Here is a 20950-nt window from a genome sequence, read left to right as displayed (position 1 = left end):
TATTAATATACCATAAAAGTAGTCCATACAACAAAAAGCTGTTGTGTGGCCCCAGAAAGCTTGGAATATAGTGCATTTGTCATATGGACTACTGTTATGATGTCTTTATACTAAACCTTTAATAGTGCTTTATAGTATTTGTCCTTTTTGAATCTTGACAGCTCCTGCTCGTAAACTGTTATTCTATGGAATAGAACTGCTTAAAATATCTATTTTTATGTTCCAAGAAAAAACCCAGCATATGGGTTTTGAACAACGTAATGGTGAGTAAATGAGTAAGTAAAAGTACATTTTCCATTTTTAAGTGAACTACTGGCTAATATTTTTTAGCACAGACCTGACAAGACATACTCAAAATAAAATGGTCTCTTTTAAAAGAAGACTCTTAGGAGATGCTGTACAAAATTCAGAATTAACTAAAGACATAAAGAAATTATTTAGCCCTAAATAAATAATACCTAACCCTAAATCTTAAATAAATTTTAAATTATTACCTAATAATATTTGAATTAAGAACATATGGCACTGTCCTTGCCAAAACCTAAAAGCACAATAGAAGTCACAGGTCTTACCATGTTCTAGTTTTAATCTGATGGTGATAACGCTCTACTTTGTGTTTATATATATATATATATATATATATATATATATATATATATATATATATATATATATATATATATATATATATATATATATCATATATATATAGATAGATAATTTTCTTAGACAATGTCAAGAGAATTTTCTAAAAAGCTACTTCAAAAAGCCTGCCAGATTACCACATTTATTGAATTCCTTTACAATATACACACATTCCCTGTTTGTCTTAAGCCTGATTCACTGAAAACTGCTCCGTTAATGTTTTCACATTCACAGTTATGAATGACACACAAATCACGTACTGTACATGACATATTTTCAATTCAAAACAGCGAATTGCGCCAAATGGTGAATAGTTTGCACCCTTGGAAATTAATGTCGGTCGGTACAACATTTCAATCATAAAACAGTGGTCAAATATTGCATGTTTAGTTAGATACTTACATCTCACATGACACAAACACTCTTAACCTGAACTGCTTGCTGATGCGCAGCGCTGTAATAAACCATGAGGTTCCCGCTTAGCGTCTTAAACTTGAGTCCTGCCTTCATCGATTTCATTGGCTATCTCAAATGACACTGATGAGCGGTGCAGCAGAACAGCAACAAGGATATCAATTATTGGGGGGGGGACAATCTAGCCATATCTGATTATTGGGGGGGACTTGTCCCCCTCAAAGTATATTGTGGTTACGGCCCTGGTTAAAACGAATTGTAGGTGTGGTTTGGATGTGGTGTTCTTTATTTATTTATTTATTTTCCTGTGTTTGTGATGTTTGGAAACAATTTGTCGTGTCTGAGAGCGCACATGCCGAGGTAAGGACCTTCCCCTGTGAGAGCATGCGGCGATGGTGATCAGCCATATACTTATGGCTGATAAGTATATTGCCTAGCTCATTTTGCTTGTTCCGTCTTTACCTGCATATTGAGTTGCCTGTGCATTATTTTTTTGTCTTTTTTTGTGTGTTTAAATGATTAATTAAGGAAATTGCAAAAGGAATTAGAAATCACAGTCGGTCTTAGAGGGAATACATGCTGGGATGGACTTATTTTTTGTCGCAGCCTTTGATTTGACTGAATTAGATGTATGTTACATTTCAAAAGAACATAATCATCTGATCTTTGTGCCATGCTGTGACCCACTCAATTTCAGACCCTTGTATCTGATTAAGAATCAGGCTCTGGGATGTACTGAGACGCATGCCCTACGGGGGGCAAATCTGAGCCAATGCATGCTTTCCAAATTTTCTCTTTCTCTAGCTACAGACTGAGAGACTGATTCGGGTGTGCCTCATTTATTAGGCAGTGATGTTCCTCATTGGTATGCAGTGTCTTTGCACAAATCAGGCCAAATGAATGTCAGCCTGATTCACAGATGGCTTATGGGTCCTCGCTGTCATGCCGTTGCATTAGCACAGAGTTGAGCACAGGGGGGCTGCTGCCGTCACCCCCAAACCCTGGCATCAGAGAATGAAGTCAGATTTCGTTTGGGAAAACATCAGGGACTAAATCATTAAAATTGCCAGCTCCAGTGCTTTATGTAAGAGTCTGTTTTATGTAATGTTTTAGAACGGATTGTTTTGGGATGTGTGTGCACAGTAATTGCTCTCAGATTTTGTAAAATACAAGGCTTGTTCCATTTCAGAGACTCTGAAAGGATGTTGCAAGGTTGTTTCAACATTGCGGACATTGCTTGGTCTGAATTTATACAACAAGTGCCAGTTGTTATTACCATGGCTCTGTGCCAAATCTAGAATACTGCCTATGTGAGCAGCATTTTAAGGCATCACAGGCATTCTCCTGATATGATAATTGTTCCAGAATGTAGGCAGCATGATGCTGCCTTCTAAGATTTTTTCAGCCAAACTTGCTTAAAAGAAAGTATAAGGCAAGATTAACCTTGTATAGCCCCGTGTCCTCATGCGCGTACATTATGTTTTGTCTTCGCTAAACACTATGCAAAATTTAATTTAATCTAAAATGACTCATCTCAGTTTAGGACACTCTGGGCTGTTATTAAAGTGTTAAACTTTCGACGCACGGAGCTATGTGACAAAACAACATGGTGCCGATCTCAGCGGAGTTTGTCTTTGAGAGAAACGCCAACACAACTACATCTGGTAAGAAACCTCATTAAGTTTTTAGATTGAAACCTGTTTGATCCATAAAACTAGAGTCTCTGGTTTCATCCAATATGCCATTTTGAAAATGTTATTGATTTATTGTGAAACGGCACACTGTTAAACACAGTGACCGCAAACAAGGATTATAAGGATATTTTTCCCTTTAAAATCCTATATTCACTGTGCATTATTACATAAGACACATTTACATGAAACCAAATAATCTGCGTATAATCTGACTGATAGCTCAATCAGATTGAAAAGACTTCATGTAAACACAAAAATAATCAGATTGAGCTGGATCCAAATGAAATTTCCATCTGATTGAAATGGGTGGTGTAGATCAAAAAATAATCAGTTTAAAAGAAAAATATTAGCTGTGGAGGTGGGGGTGTGGTCAAGCAATCGTCTGTGGGAGAGAAGAAGCGGTAAGGATTCCCACCTGGGGCGAATGATCTCTAATGACTATTCTTTGTTTGCAGTGAGATGGGGAGATAAAAGGCGACTCATTTCACAGACGAGAGAGAGAGTTGGCGAGTGAAGCGTGTTTGATGTGCTGGAGCTGACATTCCTGGAAAGCAAGAGTTTTTGTTGTGACCACTGTAAAACTTGTTTTTTCTTTGTAATAAAAGAAACTGTCATGGACTGTCAAACTGGCACCCGCTTCCTCCTTTCATCACGACCAAGAAACCTTTGTTACGCTGGTGCCGAAACCAGGGAAGGAGGAAGGATATGCTGCTATTGAATACTTGTCGCTGGGAAAAATGATCAAGTCCTTCATTAGCATCCAACAGACCCAACACCAGGCCCTCATGGAGCTACGGAAGGAGCAGGAACATTGCTTTGAGGTGCTCCATCAGACCCAAACCAAGGACCGGCGGGCGTTATGGAGCTTGTTACCCCAAGAGGGGGCTTCCGCCGCGACCCCTGCAACAGTGGGCCCCACGCGTGATGCTCGCCATGATTGGAGCTCAGGACAACGTGAAGGAATTCCTGGAGCTGTTCGAGCACACGGCCAAAGCCCAGAAATGGCCATGTACGCAGTGGGCGGCCCACCTCTTGCTGCAACTTGCAGTCGCCAACCTCCTGGACTATGCTGACTTGAGGAAAGCCATCCTGCAACAGGTCGGCCACACCCTGGAACAACACCGCCAGCGGTTCCTTAGCCTTATACTGAGTGAGGTCGGCTGCCTGTTCGCTTTTGCACAACAGCTCTGCGACACCTGCGGACGGTGGTTGCTGGCTGAGGAGGAAGGCGACGCCAACAACATCATCAAGCTCGTGGTGCTGGAACAGTCCGTCTCCCAGCTGCTATGGGGAACGGCGGAGTGGGTCTGGTGCCACCGCATGAAGCGGTCCAGCTGGCCAGGGATCATATAGCAGCATATCTGGGGGCTGGCGAGCCCCGCTCTCTCTCCTCTCTCTCGCCCCCTTGTTCCCTCACACTCCCGTCCTTTGACCTGTCCCGTTCCCCCGGAAGCAGGGGAACATTCCCCCACAACTGAATCATTGGTCTCGGGGGGTCTCTAAACCCCAAATAACCCCAGTGTCTATACCCCCTATCTCTTCCCACTCTTCTCCCCAGGTGGGGGAAGCCGCTGCCACAAGTGTGGACATGAAACTTGGGCCAGTCTGTTGGAGTTGCGGGGAGCTGGGCCATTTCCGAGACCAGTGCTCAGTGATGGAGTTGGAGGCATTGATCTGGGTCCCCAACACCCCACAGATCGCCCCTGTTTGAGCAGGGACGTACCAGGTACCTGTGAGTATTGGGGGGTACGTACCAAGCTTTGGTGGATTCAGGTTGTAACCAAACCTTTATTCATCAAAGCTTGGTTCAAGGCGGGGATATTAGATACAAACAATCGGATGAAGGTGAGGTGTGTGCACAGGGATATTCATGATTACCCTGTAGTGACCAACACTATTCTATTCCGGGGCCAAAAGCAAAATATTAAGGCTGTGGTTAGTCCCCACCTCACTCATCCATTAATTTTGGGTACCAATTGGCCGGCTTTTCAAACGTTATTGAAGGGGTGTGTGTGGATGGGTTCTGTAACAAAGTGTCGTGGTGTGGGGTTTGCGATTCGCTGGCTGGGGAGGTGGAGCCGGGGCCATCTATGTCAGGATGATGTAAGGGAGGGGGAAGTCTTTGCTTACCCAGGCCTTAGAGGTTTCCCTGCAGGGGATTTCCCTCTGGAGCAGATACGAGAGGAGACCCTTAGGCAGGCCTTTGATCAAGTGAATGTGACTGATGGTCAACGCCCCCAGCCAGACATTGCACTCGTATATACGTATTTTTCAATTATCAAGGATCGGTTGAATCGAGTGACACAAGAATCTCAAACAAAGGAAGATACAACCCAATTATTAATACAGAAGGGCCGTTGGGGAAATGTTATTCCAGACGGCTCATTATAATCTGATGGTGGGTCACTTAGGGCAGGAAAAAACACTGAGCCATCTAATGGCCCATTTCTATTGGCCAGGCATTCGCTGAGATGTACACCGGTGGTGTGCGGCATGCCGTGAATGTCAGCTGGTGAATCCGCAGGCCATTCCAAAAGCACCATTGCGCCTTCTTCCTTTAATCGAGGTCCACTTTGAAGGAAATGGGATGGACCTCATCGGGCCATTAGAATGGACAGCGCACGGGCATTGCTTTGTGTCGGTGCTAGTGGACTATGCAACACGATACCCGGAAGCAGTGCCTCTGCGCACAATCTCAGCACGTAGTGTGGCAGAGGCACTCTTCAAAATCATCTCCCGAGTGGGGATTCCGAAAGAAATCCTCACTGATCAAGGCACTGCTTTAATGTCATGTACACTACGCGAGCTGTATGAATTATTGGGAATGAAATCAATTCAGACAAGCATGTACCACCCACAAACAAACGGCTTTGTCAAACGATTTAATCAAACCCTGAAAAACATGATTCGTAAGTTCGTTCACAAAGACACTCGGAATTGGGTAAGTGGCTCAAACCCCTGTTATTCGCAGTTCGAGAGGTCCCACAAGCCTCCACGGGGTTTTCCCCATTCAAATTATTGTACGGTCGTAAGCCTCCTGGTGTCTTAGATGTCAAAAGAGAAAATTGGGAGGAGGGACCTTCAAACAGTAAAAATGAAATTCAATACGTTCTTGACCTGAGAGCAAAACTCCACACATTGGGGTGACTATCAAAGGAGAATTTGTTACAGGCTCAAGAAGTTCCAGCTGTACAGGGGAACTCGGCTACGGGAATTTACACCGGGAGATAAGGTCCTTGTATTGTTGCCCACATCAAGCTCTAAATTACTCGCGAAGTGGCAAGGGCCCTTTGAGGTCACATGGCGAGTTGGGGAAGTCAACTATGAGGTGAGGCGAACAGATAGAGGCGGGGCACAAATCTCATAGAACATCACATAGAGACCACCCCTGGAGTAGTGGGACGCACTCGTCCCTACCAGTTGCCTGAGCACAAAAAACAGGTAGTTTGGGAAGAATTGAAAGCTATGCTTGATATGGGGTTAATAGAAGAATCACACAGTGACTGGTCCAGCCCGGTCATTCTGGTAGGTAAGAGTGACGGTTTGGTTCTGTGTAGATTATAGAAAAGTCAACGTGGTGTATAAATTTGATGCATATCCAATGCCTTGTATTGACCTGCTCGATCGGATGGGTGTGGCTCATTTTTATTTGACACTGGATTTAACAAAGGGATATTGACAGATTTCCTTGATGCCAATGTCCCCTGAAAAAAATGGCTTTTTCTACACAGTTTGGATTACGCCAATTTTTGTGACACTTCTGTTCAGTTTGTTCGGGGTCCCAGCTATGTTTCTGCATGGACAGAATCTTCAGACCACACTTTGCTTATGCCGCTGCCTATCTGGATGATATCATTATATACAGCAGTGATTGGCAGTGGCATATGCAGCATCTGAGGGCTGTCCTGAGATCACTGCGACGTGTGGGACTCACAGCAAACCTCAAGTAGTGCGCAATTGGACGGGTTCGGTATCTGGGCTTCCACTTGGGTCACGGGCAGGTGTGTCCCTAAATTGATAAGACCATAGAGATTACGGCCTACCCAAGACCAAAAAGGAGGTGAGACAGTTCCTGGGGTTGGCTGGCTATTATAGGAGATTTGTGCCTAATTATTTGGACGTCACCAGCCTGCTGACTGATCTCACTAAAAAGGGAGCACCAGATCCAGTCCAGTGGGCGGAGCCGTGCCAACAAGCTTTTACGCAAGTGAAAGCTGCACTATGTGGCCAGACAGCTCCCTGGCCTGAGTCGAGTGGTGGGTTTATGTGGAGTTGGGAGTGTTCAAGCGATCGTCTGAGGGAGAGAGGAAGCGGTAAGCAGGGCTCCAGACTAAAAAAATGACTAAGGAGCCATTGGCTCCTAAACTGAAACATTAAGGAGCCAAATGGCTGTTTTTGTCACCAAATCATAGAATTGCTTGATTTTGATTACTGTTCAGAAACAAGATAGAAAGCCCCTCAATTGTCCTAAGTATCAAAAGCTTGATATATATATATGTGTATGTATATGTATATGTATGTGTGTGTGTGTGTGTGTGTGTGTGTGTGTGTGTGTGTGTGTGTGTGTGTATATATATATATATATATACGTAACAAGGTAATGGAAAAGGATTTAAAAAGATATCCAAAGCCTTGAAAATGCCAGTCAGTACTGTTCAATCACTTATTAAGAAGTGGAAAATTCAGGGATCTGTTGATACCAAGCCAAGGTCAGGTAGACCAAGAAAGGTTTCAGCCACAACTGCCAGAAGAATTGTTCGGGATACAGAGAAAAACCCACAAGTAACCTCAAGAGAAATACAGGCTGCTCTGGAAAAAGATGGTGTGGTTGTTTCAAGGAGCACAATACGACGATCAAAAATGAGCTGCATGGTTGAGTTGCCAGAAAGAAGCCTTTACTGTGCCAATGCCACAAAAAAGCCCAGTTACAATATGCCCGACAACACCTTGACACACCTCATAGCTTCTGGCATACTGTAATTTGGAGCGACAAGACCAAAATAGAGCTTTATGGTCACAACCATAAGCTCTATGTTTGGAGAGAGGTCAACAAGGCCTATAGTGAAAAGGATACCATCCCCACTGTGAAGCATGGTGGTGGCTCACTGATGTTTTGGGGGTGTGTGAGCTCTAAAGGCACAGGGAATCTTGTGAAAATTGATGGCAAGATGAATGCAGCATTTTATCAGAAAATACTGGCAGACAATTTGCATTCTTCTGCACGAAAGCTGCGCATGGGGCGCTCTTGGACTTTCCAGCACGACAATGACCCTAAGCACAAGGCCAAGTTGACCCTCCAGTGGTTACAGCAGAAAAAGGTGAAGGTTCTGGAGTGGCCATCACAGTCTCCTGACCTTAATATCTTCGAGCTACTCTGGGGAGATCTCAAATGTGCGGTTCATGCAAGACGACCAAAGACTTTGCATGACCTGGAGGCATTTTGCCAAGACGAATGGGCAGCTATACCACCTGCAAGAATTTGGGGCCTCATAGACAACTATTACAAAAGACTGCACGCTGTCATTGATGCTAAAAGGGGCAATACACAGTATTAAGAACTAAGGGTATTCAGACTTTTGAACAGGGGTCTTTTCACTTTTTTCTTTGTTGCCATGTTTTGTTTTATGATTGTGCAATTCTGTTATAACCTACAGTTGAATATGAATCCAATAAGAAATAAAAGAAATGTGTTTTGCCTGCTCACTCATGTTTTCTTTAAAAATGGTACATATATTACCAATTCTCCAAGGATATGCAAACTTTTGAGCACAACTGTATGTCCTATTATTTGTATGTCTTTTAATACTCTTACCTTGTTTTATGTTCTGTGTCTCACTGTAATGTTCTGTGTGCACTTGTTTCACCTATCACCAAACAAAATTCCTTGTGTACGTGAGAACACTTGGCAATAAAGCTTATTCTGATTCTAATTCTAAAGAAAGCTTTTTTTTTCAGCTTTTTTTTAGGTATCTCAACAAAGCAAAAATGGCAATTATGGTTTTGGTGCCATTCTCACTTTCTCAGCCTTTCTCAGCCTTTCTCCGCTTTTTCATAATGCAATGACTGACGCTCTTCACATGCGCAGAATACATGAATTCACGTGAAAATGAATATTTGTGTCAAATTTGTTTAGGGGACATATAAACAGTACATTCAGAATCTGCAATCGGATTGAATTTATTCTGATTGATGTAAATTAGTGCATATAAACCTAGCTATAGAGAATCAATGGGTGCATTCAAAATATGGAACTTTTTGCTTTCAGAGGCTGTCTATGGAGTTAGGATGAAAAAAAGGTGCATTTCAAACTGTTCTGAGACCAGTGCAGACAGACAGCACACTGGAGGTAAAGTCATTCACTAAATAAGGAGCAAGGGAGCATCCCTTTCCTATGCAGCTAAGTGCATACACTTTCAGGCTGCAGATGGTGTTTGGACCACTCGACATGGTTGGCAGACATGGGCTAATTGTAATCAGTACATAGATTCAGAATTTATAATGCTAAATTTTATTTTAACATGATTGGTAGTGACTGTTTGATGCTGGCCATTACTTTGAATCAGAATTAATTGTGCTAATTTCTGATTGGTAAAATGCTTCAGCAGTGGCTATCACTTGTTTGTTTGACTGTGCAAAGAGAGAACATTGAGATGTTGTTGCCAAAGTAGAAAAAAACATTGTGACATAAAAGTCAAATCAAATAATTTTTATTTGTATAGTTTTTTTATTTGTGCTTTTCTTAATACACATTGTTCCAAAGCAGCATTACAGAAAATCAGCTGTAATGTCTGTTACCTCAGTTATTATAACCTCAGGCTCTAATCACTTTACATTCCGAAAGAAATGTAGAAATGTCATAGACAGCTGTCTTCTATGGCAGCATCCTAACAAAAATGGAGCCTCATAAGTGAGCGAATAGGAATGCTCTGAATATGCAGCAGCTCCTCTCCTCAGTCAAATAGCACTCCTAACACACAGCACATAGACCTTATTCACACTAGTGCCATCTTTGATTTTTAATGGGAATTACAAGGAGGCTGTGAGGGATAGACTTACCATCTCTTCGATGGCACAAATGCTATAAAGCTCCTAGATCACATCTGATTTTCCATAACTCATGTTGTCTGGAGTTCTTTGCATACTGAATGTTCTTGGACAGATATTTTATAAATGTTTTGTCCGCGGAATGATCCAAAAACACTTTAAAGTATGGCCCATTGAAGAGACTGTAAGTACATCCCTCACAGCCTCGTTGTCTTTTCCATTAAAAATCAAAGATGGCATTAGCGTTAATAAGGTCTATGGGACACTCGACTCAAAACGGATTTCAATACAGGTGACGTGAGGAATGATGTCATTCTCTATTGAGCATAAATATACATAGCACACACATTTTGGGTAAAATAGTCAGTTTTCTATAATATTAAACTATTTTTATTGTTACTTTTCAGTATTGAATGAATTCTAAGTATATTTATAAATGAAATTTCTCTTGCTTCATCCAACCGAGCTCATCACATTGCATTATGGGATCGCCTACCTGGGAAAGGATACACACGATACCACCTTAGAATTTGGCCAAAACTAGATCTTATGAGGCAGCATAATCAGAACACCTACCTTTTGGAACAGACTTCGTGTCGGTAGTGCACCTATGATGCCTTAAAATGCTCACTATGCTCAATTCAGAGAAAGCTCACTAGGTTTTGGAACAGACCCATAGTGTTGCTGCCAAATCAGTCACTTATGATGTTCTATTTCAGTTAAGATGCTTCCTTAGAAGGCAGCTGCCTATGTAGGCAGTAGACAGCCATGCAGCTCACTAGATTTAGGAACAGAGCCTATGATTTCTGTTAGTTTTGAAAAGCTTTGCCAAATAGTTTTACTGGAACATTAAAACTGGAACAGACCCATAGTGTTGCTGCCAAATCAGTCACTTATGATGTTCTATTTCAGTTAGGATGCTTCCTTAGAAGGCAGCTGCCTATGTAGGCAGTAGACAGCCATGCAGCTCACTAGGTTTTGGAACAGATCCTATAATTTCTTGTTAGTTTTGAAAAGCTTTGCCAAATAGTTTTACTTTCCAGTTGATCTCAGATTTCTGTTTTCTTATTATTTGGCTACACTAGGTGCCCTATGACTCATTGCAAAAATAGTGTGAACAGGAACAAAGATAATACTGAAATAAAAATCATGTGTCTTCATGTCTACCTACCGCACTTATTTGGAGCATTTTGAAAAAAATAAATAAACTGAAACTTTGAGAAAAAACACGCAAACGAGCAGCAGTTCCAGCCTAGAGGTTCAGGTTAGTGTCAGCGAGTGTAATGTCACTGTATGGGGGAATATTAGTCTGTTCTGGCTGCTTGGAATCCTGAGGGGAAAACTCATGAGCAGAGAGTGACGTTCTTATAAACCAGCGGAGTATCCCCTAGAGGCCTATTAGAGTGTGGGTGGAGAGTACAGGCATCAGAATGAAGTGCTTGTAGGGCCACCTACGGCATGTAACACTATGATGAGGGCGTACAAGTGGTGGGTAATCCAGGGGTTGCATCCTATCACATCAGAGCTGGCACAACCCAGGCAGTGAATAGATAGTTAATAGGCAGTGAAGACGTACTGATCCTATACAGGGTTATTTTAATAATGTATTTTATTTATTTATTTTCTAATTTAGTTTTAGTTTTTCCTTTCCTTTTATTTTGGTTCTATTTGTTAATGTTAATTAATGCACTAGGTATCATGAACTAATAATGAACAATGCATTTTTACAGCGTTTATTTTTCTTGGTTAATGTTAATTTATAAACAATTATAATACAATGTGTATCTTAAACTAAAATTAATTTGTGATAATTTTTATTTATTTATTTATTTAGTTTTTAGTTTTCTTTAGTTAGTTCATGAAAATGTATTCCAGTTTTTCAGTTAAGTTAGTTTTTCTAACATAACAAAAATGTTTTCTTTTAGTTTTAGTTTTAGATTTCATTGACAATAATTACACTGCACTCAAGGCATGTAACATAATAGCTGCATCGGAATTCGCATATTGTCAGAGTATGTCCTGAATTTGATGAAGAAATTACTTCTCAGCTGGGGGAAAAAAAAAAAGTATGTTCTTTATTGCAGGTGAGTAATATGAATACATTCTTGGACATACCTCTGATTGGGACATGTACATTGTCCCATAACCCAAATATATTATGTAGTAGTAATAACCACGAAAATAATTTACTCTACTTTATAATTGGATTTGTTAAACAAGTACAATTTAACCACAAGGAACAACATTCTTGGTATATATAGCACTTATAGTTTACCCCTTTTTAAAACCAGTGTTTTGAATATGACGTCTCATCATCTCGTAGAATTATGGAAAAGTGTCCAGTGGATGCGCACTTTAGAATATTGCCAGTTGTAGTAAGTCATCCTGGGTATTTCTCGCCTAGTGTTTTATGTATACTGAGGATTCAGACATACTACTCAATTGACTTACTGCTTTTGGCATACTACATTACAATAAGGATGTATGCATATTTGGATGCGAGGCATAACAGCGCAAGGCTGGTGGACAATTTAGGGGTTGCTTCATATCACACCAGAGCATGCAGGAACCAGGCAGTCATTGTGCTGAGGCAGGGTGAACCTACCCAGCGCAGTTGCAACTCATCTGACATAAAAACTGGAGCACATGCCTGCCGGAGAGGGCCTTACATCAAAACCTAACACACAAAATAATATAAAACAGACAGGAAGGAGTTGAAAAATGTGTCTGCACACAATACAGCATGTTGTGCCCTTCACTGCTAACTGTCAGATTTGCTCTTTCCTTCATGTTCTCAGAGAAAAATGGAGAGCCATTGGCAGCACACAAAGTCCCTGCCTCCCCACAAGCCTTTGTGCCAGCTCCCACTGCGCCCGTTGTGGCATTAGTGCCTAGCCCTTGCAAGACAGCACCCACGCATGTCAGCCCATCCACTGAGCCGGCAGGGCACGCCGCGACCCTGAAAAACACCTCCAAACCAGCGTCAGTGCCAACGACCCTGTCAGAGCCCAGCGTGGAGTCTGAGGAAGAGAAAGCAAAGAAGCTCCTGTACTGCTCGCTGTGCAAAGTGGCTGTCAACTCTCTCTCACAGCTGGAGGCGCACAACACAGGTGTGCCCAACATCTGCCTCTGCATCACATTAACTTTCACACTGTTTTAAATTCTTCATAACTGTCTCATGAAGTGACCTCTTAGTGATAGGATCATCGTACCCACACTTTTTGACCAAATATTTTCCATGATTTTTCCACAAATTCTATGAATTTTCCAGTCATTTGGATTAGTGGACAAGAATATTTAAAATATAATTTTGTTGAGATTGCACTCGTGAAGAGCAACTTCTAGCTAATGAAATATTTTAGAGCAAAGTATGACTAGAAAAAATCATATTCACTACAGAAGTTTCCATTCTTTTTTAAGATTTAACTCATTCCCATGTCTTTTCCAGGCCTGGAAATCCTTATTTTAAAATTACCTGATTTTTCCAGCTTTATATTTCCATGACAGTGAGAACCATATAGAATAGGATAGGATAAGATAAGATAAGATAGGATAGGGTTGGTTTGGATAAGGATAGGATAGGACAGGATAGGATAGGATTGGATTGGATAAGGATAGGGTAGGGTAGGATTGGATTGGATAAGGGTAGGGTAGGGTAGGATAGGATAGGATAGGATAGGATAGGATTGGATTGGATTGGATAAGGATAGGGTAGGATTGGATTGGATAAGGGTAGGGTAGGATAGGATAGGATAGGATAGGATAAAGATATGGTAGGGTAGGATAGGACAGGACTGGATAAGGATAGGATAGGGTAGGATAGGATTGGCTAAAGATAGGGTAGGATTGGATAAGGATAGGATAGGATAGGATAGGATAGGATAGGATTTGTTAAGGGTAGGGTAGGGTATGGTGGGATAGGACATACCCTAGGGGAAAATGAGACATTGCAGCATTAAACATAAACCACAGAATAGTAAATAACAATTTAATATAATACAGTACAAAATATAGATAGAATATAAATAAAAATTACTCTAAATAGATGCAATATATATATTTTTGAAAATACTTTGTAGTGCAAAGATTGTACAAATGGGAATGAGGATTCAACCATTCTCAAGTACTTGGTTAGTTGGCACATAACGTGTATGAACTATTTATGAACATTAAGATTTTAAGTCAAAATTGGAATGGATTCATAGTTTAGGGGAAAGTGTAAATTTTGAAATGCTGTAACTGATCACCATTTTCTTCTACAATTGTAATCACCTTTTGTATTCAGTACTTCATTTTACTGTTGATGGACCTGTGGTTTGACAAATGTTTCTAAATTAATATGAAGTATTCAAAACTGCATGCATAATTAACATAGAAGAATTTAGTTTTAAATGGAGTATAGCATGTCAGACCACAGGACATGTTAACTTCCCAGAATTATTTTATACCAATTTACATGTAAAACAAAGTTTACATAGTGAAGTTAATTTTATAATGAAAGGGTGATTTATATGAAGATCTACAAAATGTACAGTAGATAATCCCTCTTACACATACAGTATATATTAAAGGTTATTCTTCAACATTGTGCATTGTGGCAACATCTAACAATAATTCAGATTCTGTGAAAACATAGACACACTGTCCTGTGCTAATTTACACTGTGTAGCCTACTTGTATATTACTAAACCTTGGGCAAAAAAAAAAAAAAAAAGGAAAAAAAAGAACAGTCACCTAGTACATTTATTTAATTCAAATTTCGAGTGTTACAAATTAGCTTATGCTTGAATCAAATTCTATTATTTCATGCCCACTGGGACGCTGTATCCAACCAAGGCAATCTAACCAAAGCCTTACAATCACATTGAATAAAAGGATTTTATTTGTTTTTCTGTCAAGCCAAAGAAAGCTTTTTGCTTTGTTTTTTTTACCAGGTTCAAAGCACAAAACTATGCTGGAAGCACGAAATGGAGCTGGCCCCATTAAGGCCTACCCCAGACCAGGGTCCAAACTCAAAGTGCAGGCCACACAAATTAACAAAGGCTCAGGCTTACAAAACAAGACGTTTCATTGTGAAATCTGTGATGTCCATGTCAACTCAGAAATCCAACTTAAACAGGTATGCAGCCCTGCTATCAATTTATTTTAAGTGTAATATGAATGTATTCTTTTAATGTTTTACAGCTGTAGTCCTCAATGGGTGGGCAGCAATGAAAAACGGCTCACTGGTGTTCTGATAGTGTCACAGACAGAAGGAAAAAAACAGTGATAAATGTAAATAATAAAATGGCACTTACCATATAGACATGCATAGATAGGATAGCTACATAAATAGGTTTATCAGCTTTAAAAAGGGAGGAGCAGTGGCGGATTTAGGCAAGGGCGACATGGGCAGTTGCCCAGGGCAGCATCTTGTGGGGGGCGGCAACACCCCCCCCCGGTCAACAACTTTGCCGCACACCCCCAACCCCGGTCAACAACTTCGGGGGCGTTCTCATTTACAATCACTTACAAGTCTTCTCATTTACAATCACTTACAACTTATAAGGTAATGTAAATCATTATTTACATTACCTTACAAGAAGTAATGCATACAGTGATGAATAATTATAGCATTATAGATTGTACTTTGATTCTGTGATTTGATTTTATCTAATTTTTCAAGTGGAAAATAATGAAATTATATTAAATATTATATAATTATTTGGGATATGTTTTGATAAATTGGCTCTCTAAATGTTTGTTTGTTACATTTGGTCATAAATGTAGTCACTTGTATAACATTGTTCATTTGTGTTTTATTTCACAGCATATCTCCAGCAGGCGACATAAGGACAGAGTGGCTGGCAAACCCACAAAACCCAAGTACAGCCCGTATAACAAGCAGCAACGGAGCTCCAACTCTCTGGCAGTAATGCATTATTTATGCTCTTTGTAATCAAGTGTTACTTGCATTTCATCATTGTTATGAGATGTTCATTCCTCACTTTAAAGCGGAGTTTGAGTAATGCCTCTTTTGTATGCTAATGCATCACAATGACTTAATGCTTGTGATTGCTTTAGTTACAGAGGCCCCCAAAAAGTATTTAGAAATTTAAGCCAAACTTATTTTTTTTTTTTATTTATTTTTTTTATTATTCCGCTTTTTTCACTCAATTTGGAATGCCCAATTCCCAGTGCACTTTTAAGTCCTTGTGGTCGCGTAGTGATTTGCCTCAGTCCGGGTGGCGCAGGATGAATCCCAGTTGCCTCCGCGTCTGAGACCATCAACCCATGCATCTTATCACGTGGCTTGTTGGCGTTGCCACGGAGACATAGCGCGTGTGGAGGCTTCACGCCATCCACCGCGGCATCCGCGCTCAACTCACCACGTGCCCCACCGAGAACGAACCACATTATAGCGACCACGAGGAGGTTACCCCATGTGACTCTACCCTCCCTAGCAGCCGGGCCAATTTGGTTGCTTAGGTGACCTGGCTGGAGTCACTCAGCACGCCCTGGGATTCGAACTAGCGAACTCCAGGGGTGGTAGCCAGTGTCTTTTACCACTGAGCTATCCAGGCCCCATTTAAGCCAAACTTTAAACTGTATGAAGTACATTACATTTGTTTATAAAGTATCATACCAAATGGCATTTATTTTAAAGAAAGTTACTGTAGCTCAAGCACACTTTTCGAGCAAAACAATAAGTCACATTAAGAAGTTTGTTAGGTTTTAACTGATAAAACATTAGATATACTGTTCCAAATAATAATAATAATAATAATAATAAAATAAAGAATTTGGACACTTTCTGGTTATCAAAATTAGTGGAACATGTCTATAGATAATTACACCTGTGGTTACTCTGCTATATGACACCTGTGAGAACTTGAGGGGAACTGACTTCATACATCCACTAAAAATCAGCTCGGGACCAGTTCCCTAAAAGATATTGCAAATATGGCTCAGTAAAATTAGTTTTTGAGAGAAAAAATTATAATATTTTATTCTATATAACATCATTATACATCATTATATCATACTGTTTGGGGCCACTGTATAAAGTATGCAGAACAATCGTCCAATCGTTTAAAAATGTACCCAACCACCTATTATGCATATTATGGTGATTGGCATCATGTAGATACAGTATAAAGTAGGTGTTTCTAATTTAAGGTGACTCTCTGTTCTCTCTCTCTCGTCTAGGCAAAACTCGCCCTGCAGAACGACTTGGTGAAGCCCATTTCATCGGCGTTCCTCCCCACACCCTTCTCACCCACCACAGTCCCCTCCATCTCCCTCCACCCTCGTCCTAGCACCTCCATCTTTCAGACGGCCACACTTCCACCCTCCTTTCTGCGCGCTGCTCCGGGACCGATTCGACACACCGCAGGCTCCATCCTATTTGCGCCTTACTGAGCCCTCACGCCGCATGGACGTGACCGACCATGTTGGAACAGATGTTTCTCAAGCTATGCCATGCTACACGCTGTTCAACGAACTGCAGATCTTAAAATAATTGTGTATTTATTGAAACTTTATCCTCAACTGTCCTCACGATCAGAAACCCAGGAAGGATGTCGTCTTAGTGAGGGCTTTTTACATTTGAAAAGAAAAAAAAAGACAAAAAAGAAAAGAAAAAGTGTTGAACTGCTTCCTGAAAGACTTGAATTATCATGGTCTTCCTTTTCAACTGAACCAACAACTCTGGACAAGCACATGCCATTAGGCAAAGGTTCTCAATCTAGGAGTCGCAACCCTGCATGGGATCATGCAAGTTTTTTATGATTCTATTTTTGGTTTATTAAGACATTTAATAACATATTAAAGGAACTGTTAGTGATTTTTTTTTTCATGAAATGACACACAAGAAAACGTCCTTATTACCTGTCAGATTTAACTGAAATAGGTGCCCTGAAATACCACACCTGTTTCTGTAACAGCCCTAGGCTCTGTAAACAGCCAGATTCTTTGTTTAGCCAATCAGAAAACTTTGAAGCACTTTCTGCCTGTCAACCATTCTGCATGTTCACAGGACAGCCCATATATGGGCAGCAGGAAGCTGAGAGCTTGTCTTTGGTGGTGGGGTTTTGGAAAGGGGGGTGTGTCTAATTTAATGGCTTAGTCTTGTGGAAGTTCCAGAACAGCTAAAATCGCTTACAGCACTATTAAGTAAATATGAATTCATTAATAATTAATTTGATTGTTTTAATATTTTTAGTTTTTACTCATATTAAATAAAAATAATATTTTTAATAAAAAAAGATAATTATTATTTAATATTAGTATTATTAGTATTATTTTGATAGCCTAGGCTGGACCTATAAATAAAATATGCAGCTTCTCTTGTACTTAAATTATTATGTGAAATGTGAGCTACACCTTGACCCGGATGCAAAGGTGAATCCAGTGTATCTACTCCTGTGCATCCCTGAAGGGATTTAAGTTTGCCGCAAAAGCGAATACAAAGAAGTGTCACTGGGCTCCCTAAAACTGCTTATACTATTCATTAGAACTTACCTGCATTTTTTTTTTTTTTTCATCCAAGTTGGATATAACAGCAGAGAGTGAAAGCTTCAGCACGACACACAAGCCCAGCCCTCTCAATAGACAGGGTAGACATTTGATGTAGTTATTGTTGCAGAATCAATAACAATAAAATTGACCAAATGATTAAATAGTTAAAAGAGTTTTGGAAAATAAAAAATGGGTCGCGACCCAAAAAAGGTTGAGAACCCCTGCCATAATGCCTTGTCAAAAACAATCCCAAATCTTACCATAGGACAATATGTGTTCAGTCAATGGCTTGATGTTGTCAGGGAGTCTATGATGCAGTTTTGGCCTATGTGCTGTCTTGTATTGTGTAGTCAATAAGCTCATCCATCAGTACTTGAGTGCTGTTTTCCTCCTTTTATCTGCCAGGAATCAGCATTTCTCTTTTCATCATGTGTTTTGGTTCCTCTCTTTGTCATATAAGTAGATTTAGTCTGTTTTTATCATGAAACACTCTTTTCTGCAATAGGAAAACTGTGGGCCTTTCATCGTCTGTGATATCCTTATTTGTCACGAGACTGTACTAATGTGCAGCTCTCTGGTGATGCAATAATGTATAGATCATTCAATATTGATATTCTTCATAGTGTATTTAATGTTTACCTACCAGGTTGCAATACTAGTTGTATTTTATGAGCTGGAAGGGGTACGTTATTTGGTACATTATTTTTAGAGAGAGAGAAATTTCCATTCACTGAAAGTTCTTTATTTGGCTGTGGAATTTCTTAGTCCATAGTATATATGTTTGTATGTTTGAGAGTCTGTACATAAAGATACTACATTTTCAATAAAATAATATATTTAATTGATTTCTTCCAAAATTATGTTGTATATTTCTTTTTGTTTTTATCCTTATTTAAATTACCCCCCCTCCCCCCCAAAAAAAAGATAATCTGATTTAATAAAAAAAAGGCATCTGAGGTGTTTACAGTAGTAAAGCATGCAAGTGTACAGTATATTAATCTATATGTCATTATCTACAAAATGTCCACTATTTTCTTGTATTTATTAATATATCTAAAAATAATCTATAGGCAAATTGGCTGACTACATACTTCATTAATAAAAAATAAAAAAGAACTATATACTTTATCTTATTTAATTGTATTTCATCTGTAACACTTTACAATAAGGTTTTATTTGCTAACATGAACTAACATGAACTTGGTTAATGTTGATTTCAACATATAATAATAATTTTATTTAAAATAAAATAAAAAAAAACATTAGTTAATGCACTATGAACTAACATGAATTAACATTGAACAGTTGTATTTTTATTATCTAATATTAACAAAGATTAATACCGTAAAAAATATATTGTTCATTGTTTGTTCATGATACCTAATGCGTAAACTAATGTTAGCAAATGGAATCTTATTGTAAAGTATTATCATTTCATATTATTCAATTATTTTTAATTATTACTTAATTATCAGATAAATATTTTCAATAATTATATTTATTTAATTGGATATTTTTTGTTATTATTAACTATTATAAAATTATTTTATCTGTAAAATATATGGCTTTTATATTAATTATTAATTAATTATTTTAATATAATAGTTAAAAATTTACTGGCACATTGGCTAACTATATTCTTGATTGTTAATTAATGAATCTTGTTAAAATGTATTTATATATGTATGTGTATATATACTGAATATAGTGTGTGTGTGTGTGTGTGCATTTCGGCAAGTGTCAGTTGTTTGTTTTGGCATTTTGATTCACCACCTCCCGATTGCTGTTGCATTGTGACATTAAATCAGTCATGATAATTTGCCCATGATTACGTATGCAATGACAAGTGCAATAAGAGACAGATCAGGAGGTGTAGCCAGCGAATGCTAATATAATGGGACTGCCCTTCACCTCTGTTTTTCATTATGGGTGTGATAGTAATGCTGGCTGACAGATGTCCAGCTCTCAGTGAGAGCAGCTTAGAGAGACTCGATCCTTTCTGACATACTTCACTCAAACACCCAGATGAACCGATCAAAACGACCAGGGCTGCATTTCCCAAAAGCATCGCAAGCTTAAGTTGACCATAGAGACCATGGTTTCTACGATCTACTTAGGCTTACTGATGCTTTTTGACAAAGTCACCAGATCTGACTTTGTTAACTGACTTTGATGTCCAAGAACACAATACAAAAATGTATTCCAACAGCAGTTCCCAACAGACATACAGAATGCCATTTTTGAGAAGAATGGGCTGAATGTGGAGCGGGTGATTGGTAGGCACCCAGTTTCATCAATTCTACAATAGCTTTTTACTTTTTTGAAAGGTATAGATTTTTCATACAAACGGAATGGTAGGGTACAATGGGGCTAAAGGAAATGTACTGTTTTTTTGTTTGTTTGTTTTTTTGGTCCCAAAGTGTATGACTATCACTATATATATATTCTTTATATTTAATATTGATGGGACACACAATATGGTGTTACTCTAGCTCAGCAGCTAGCAATGGATGTACGTGATTCCCATTCAGTGTATGTACTGAACATTGAATGTACTGCAAGTCGCCTTGGACAAATGAAGTCCCCCTTACTTGGAACAAAACTCAGATAGTGGCTATATTGGTAGGACAAATTGTGTCACCATATGCAAAATG

At 39.4% G+C, this 20950-nt stretch overlaps 1 protein-coding gene across 4 annotated transcripts in view; it reads left to right on the top strand.

Moving 5' to 3' along the window:
* Positions 1–19153, top strand: part of LOC127447916 (zinc finger protein 385B-like) — a 191623-nt gene extending 172470 nt beyond the window's left edge. For 3 of the 4 annotated variants that reach the window (XM_051710117.1, XM_051710118.1, XM_051710115.1), the window contains exons 6-10: positions 9019–9099; positions 12596–12907; positions 14732–14916; positions 15607–15708; positions 16986–19153. In XM_051710117.1, coding sequence (XP_051566077.1) covers positions 9019–9099; positions 12596–12907; positions 14732–14916; positions 15607–15708; positions 16986–17198 — 893 coding nt within the window. In that variant the 3' untranslated portion in view covers positions 17199–19153. The remainder of the gene's footprint in view (positions 1–9018; positions 9100–12595; positions 12908–14731; positions 14917–15606; positions 15709–16985) is intronic. The other variant, XM_051710119.1, reaches the window with a different exon arrangement.
* The last annotated feature ends 1797 nt before the right edge of the window (positions 19154–20950 follow it).

The sequence above is a fragment of the Myxocyprinus asiaticus genome, chromosome 11 (assembly GCF_019703515.2).
Source record: "Myxocyprinus asiaticus isolate MX2 ecotype Aquarium Trade chromosome 11, UBuf_Myxa_2, whole genome shotgun sequence".
Lineage (NCBI taxonomy): Eukaryota > Metazoa > Chordata > Actinopteri > Cypriniformes > Catostomidae > Myxocyprinus > Myxocyprinus asiaticus.
Note: the sequence above shows the minus strand (reverse complement) of the source record. Positions and strands in the feature narration are given on the sequence as shown.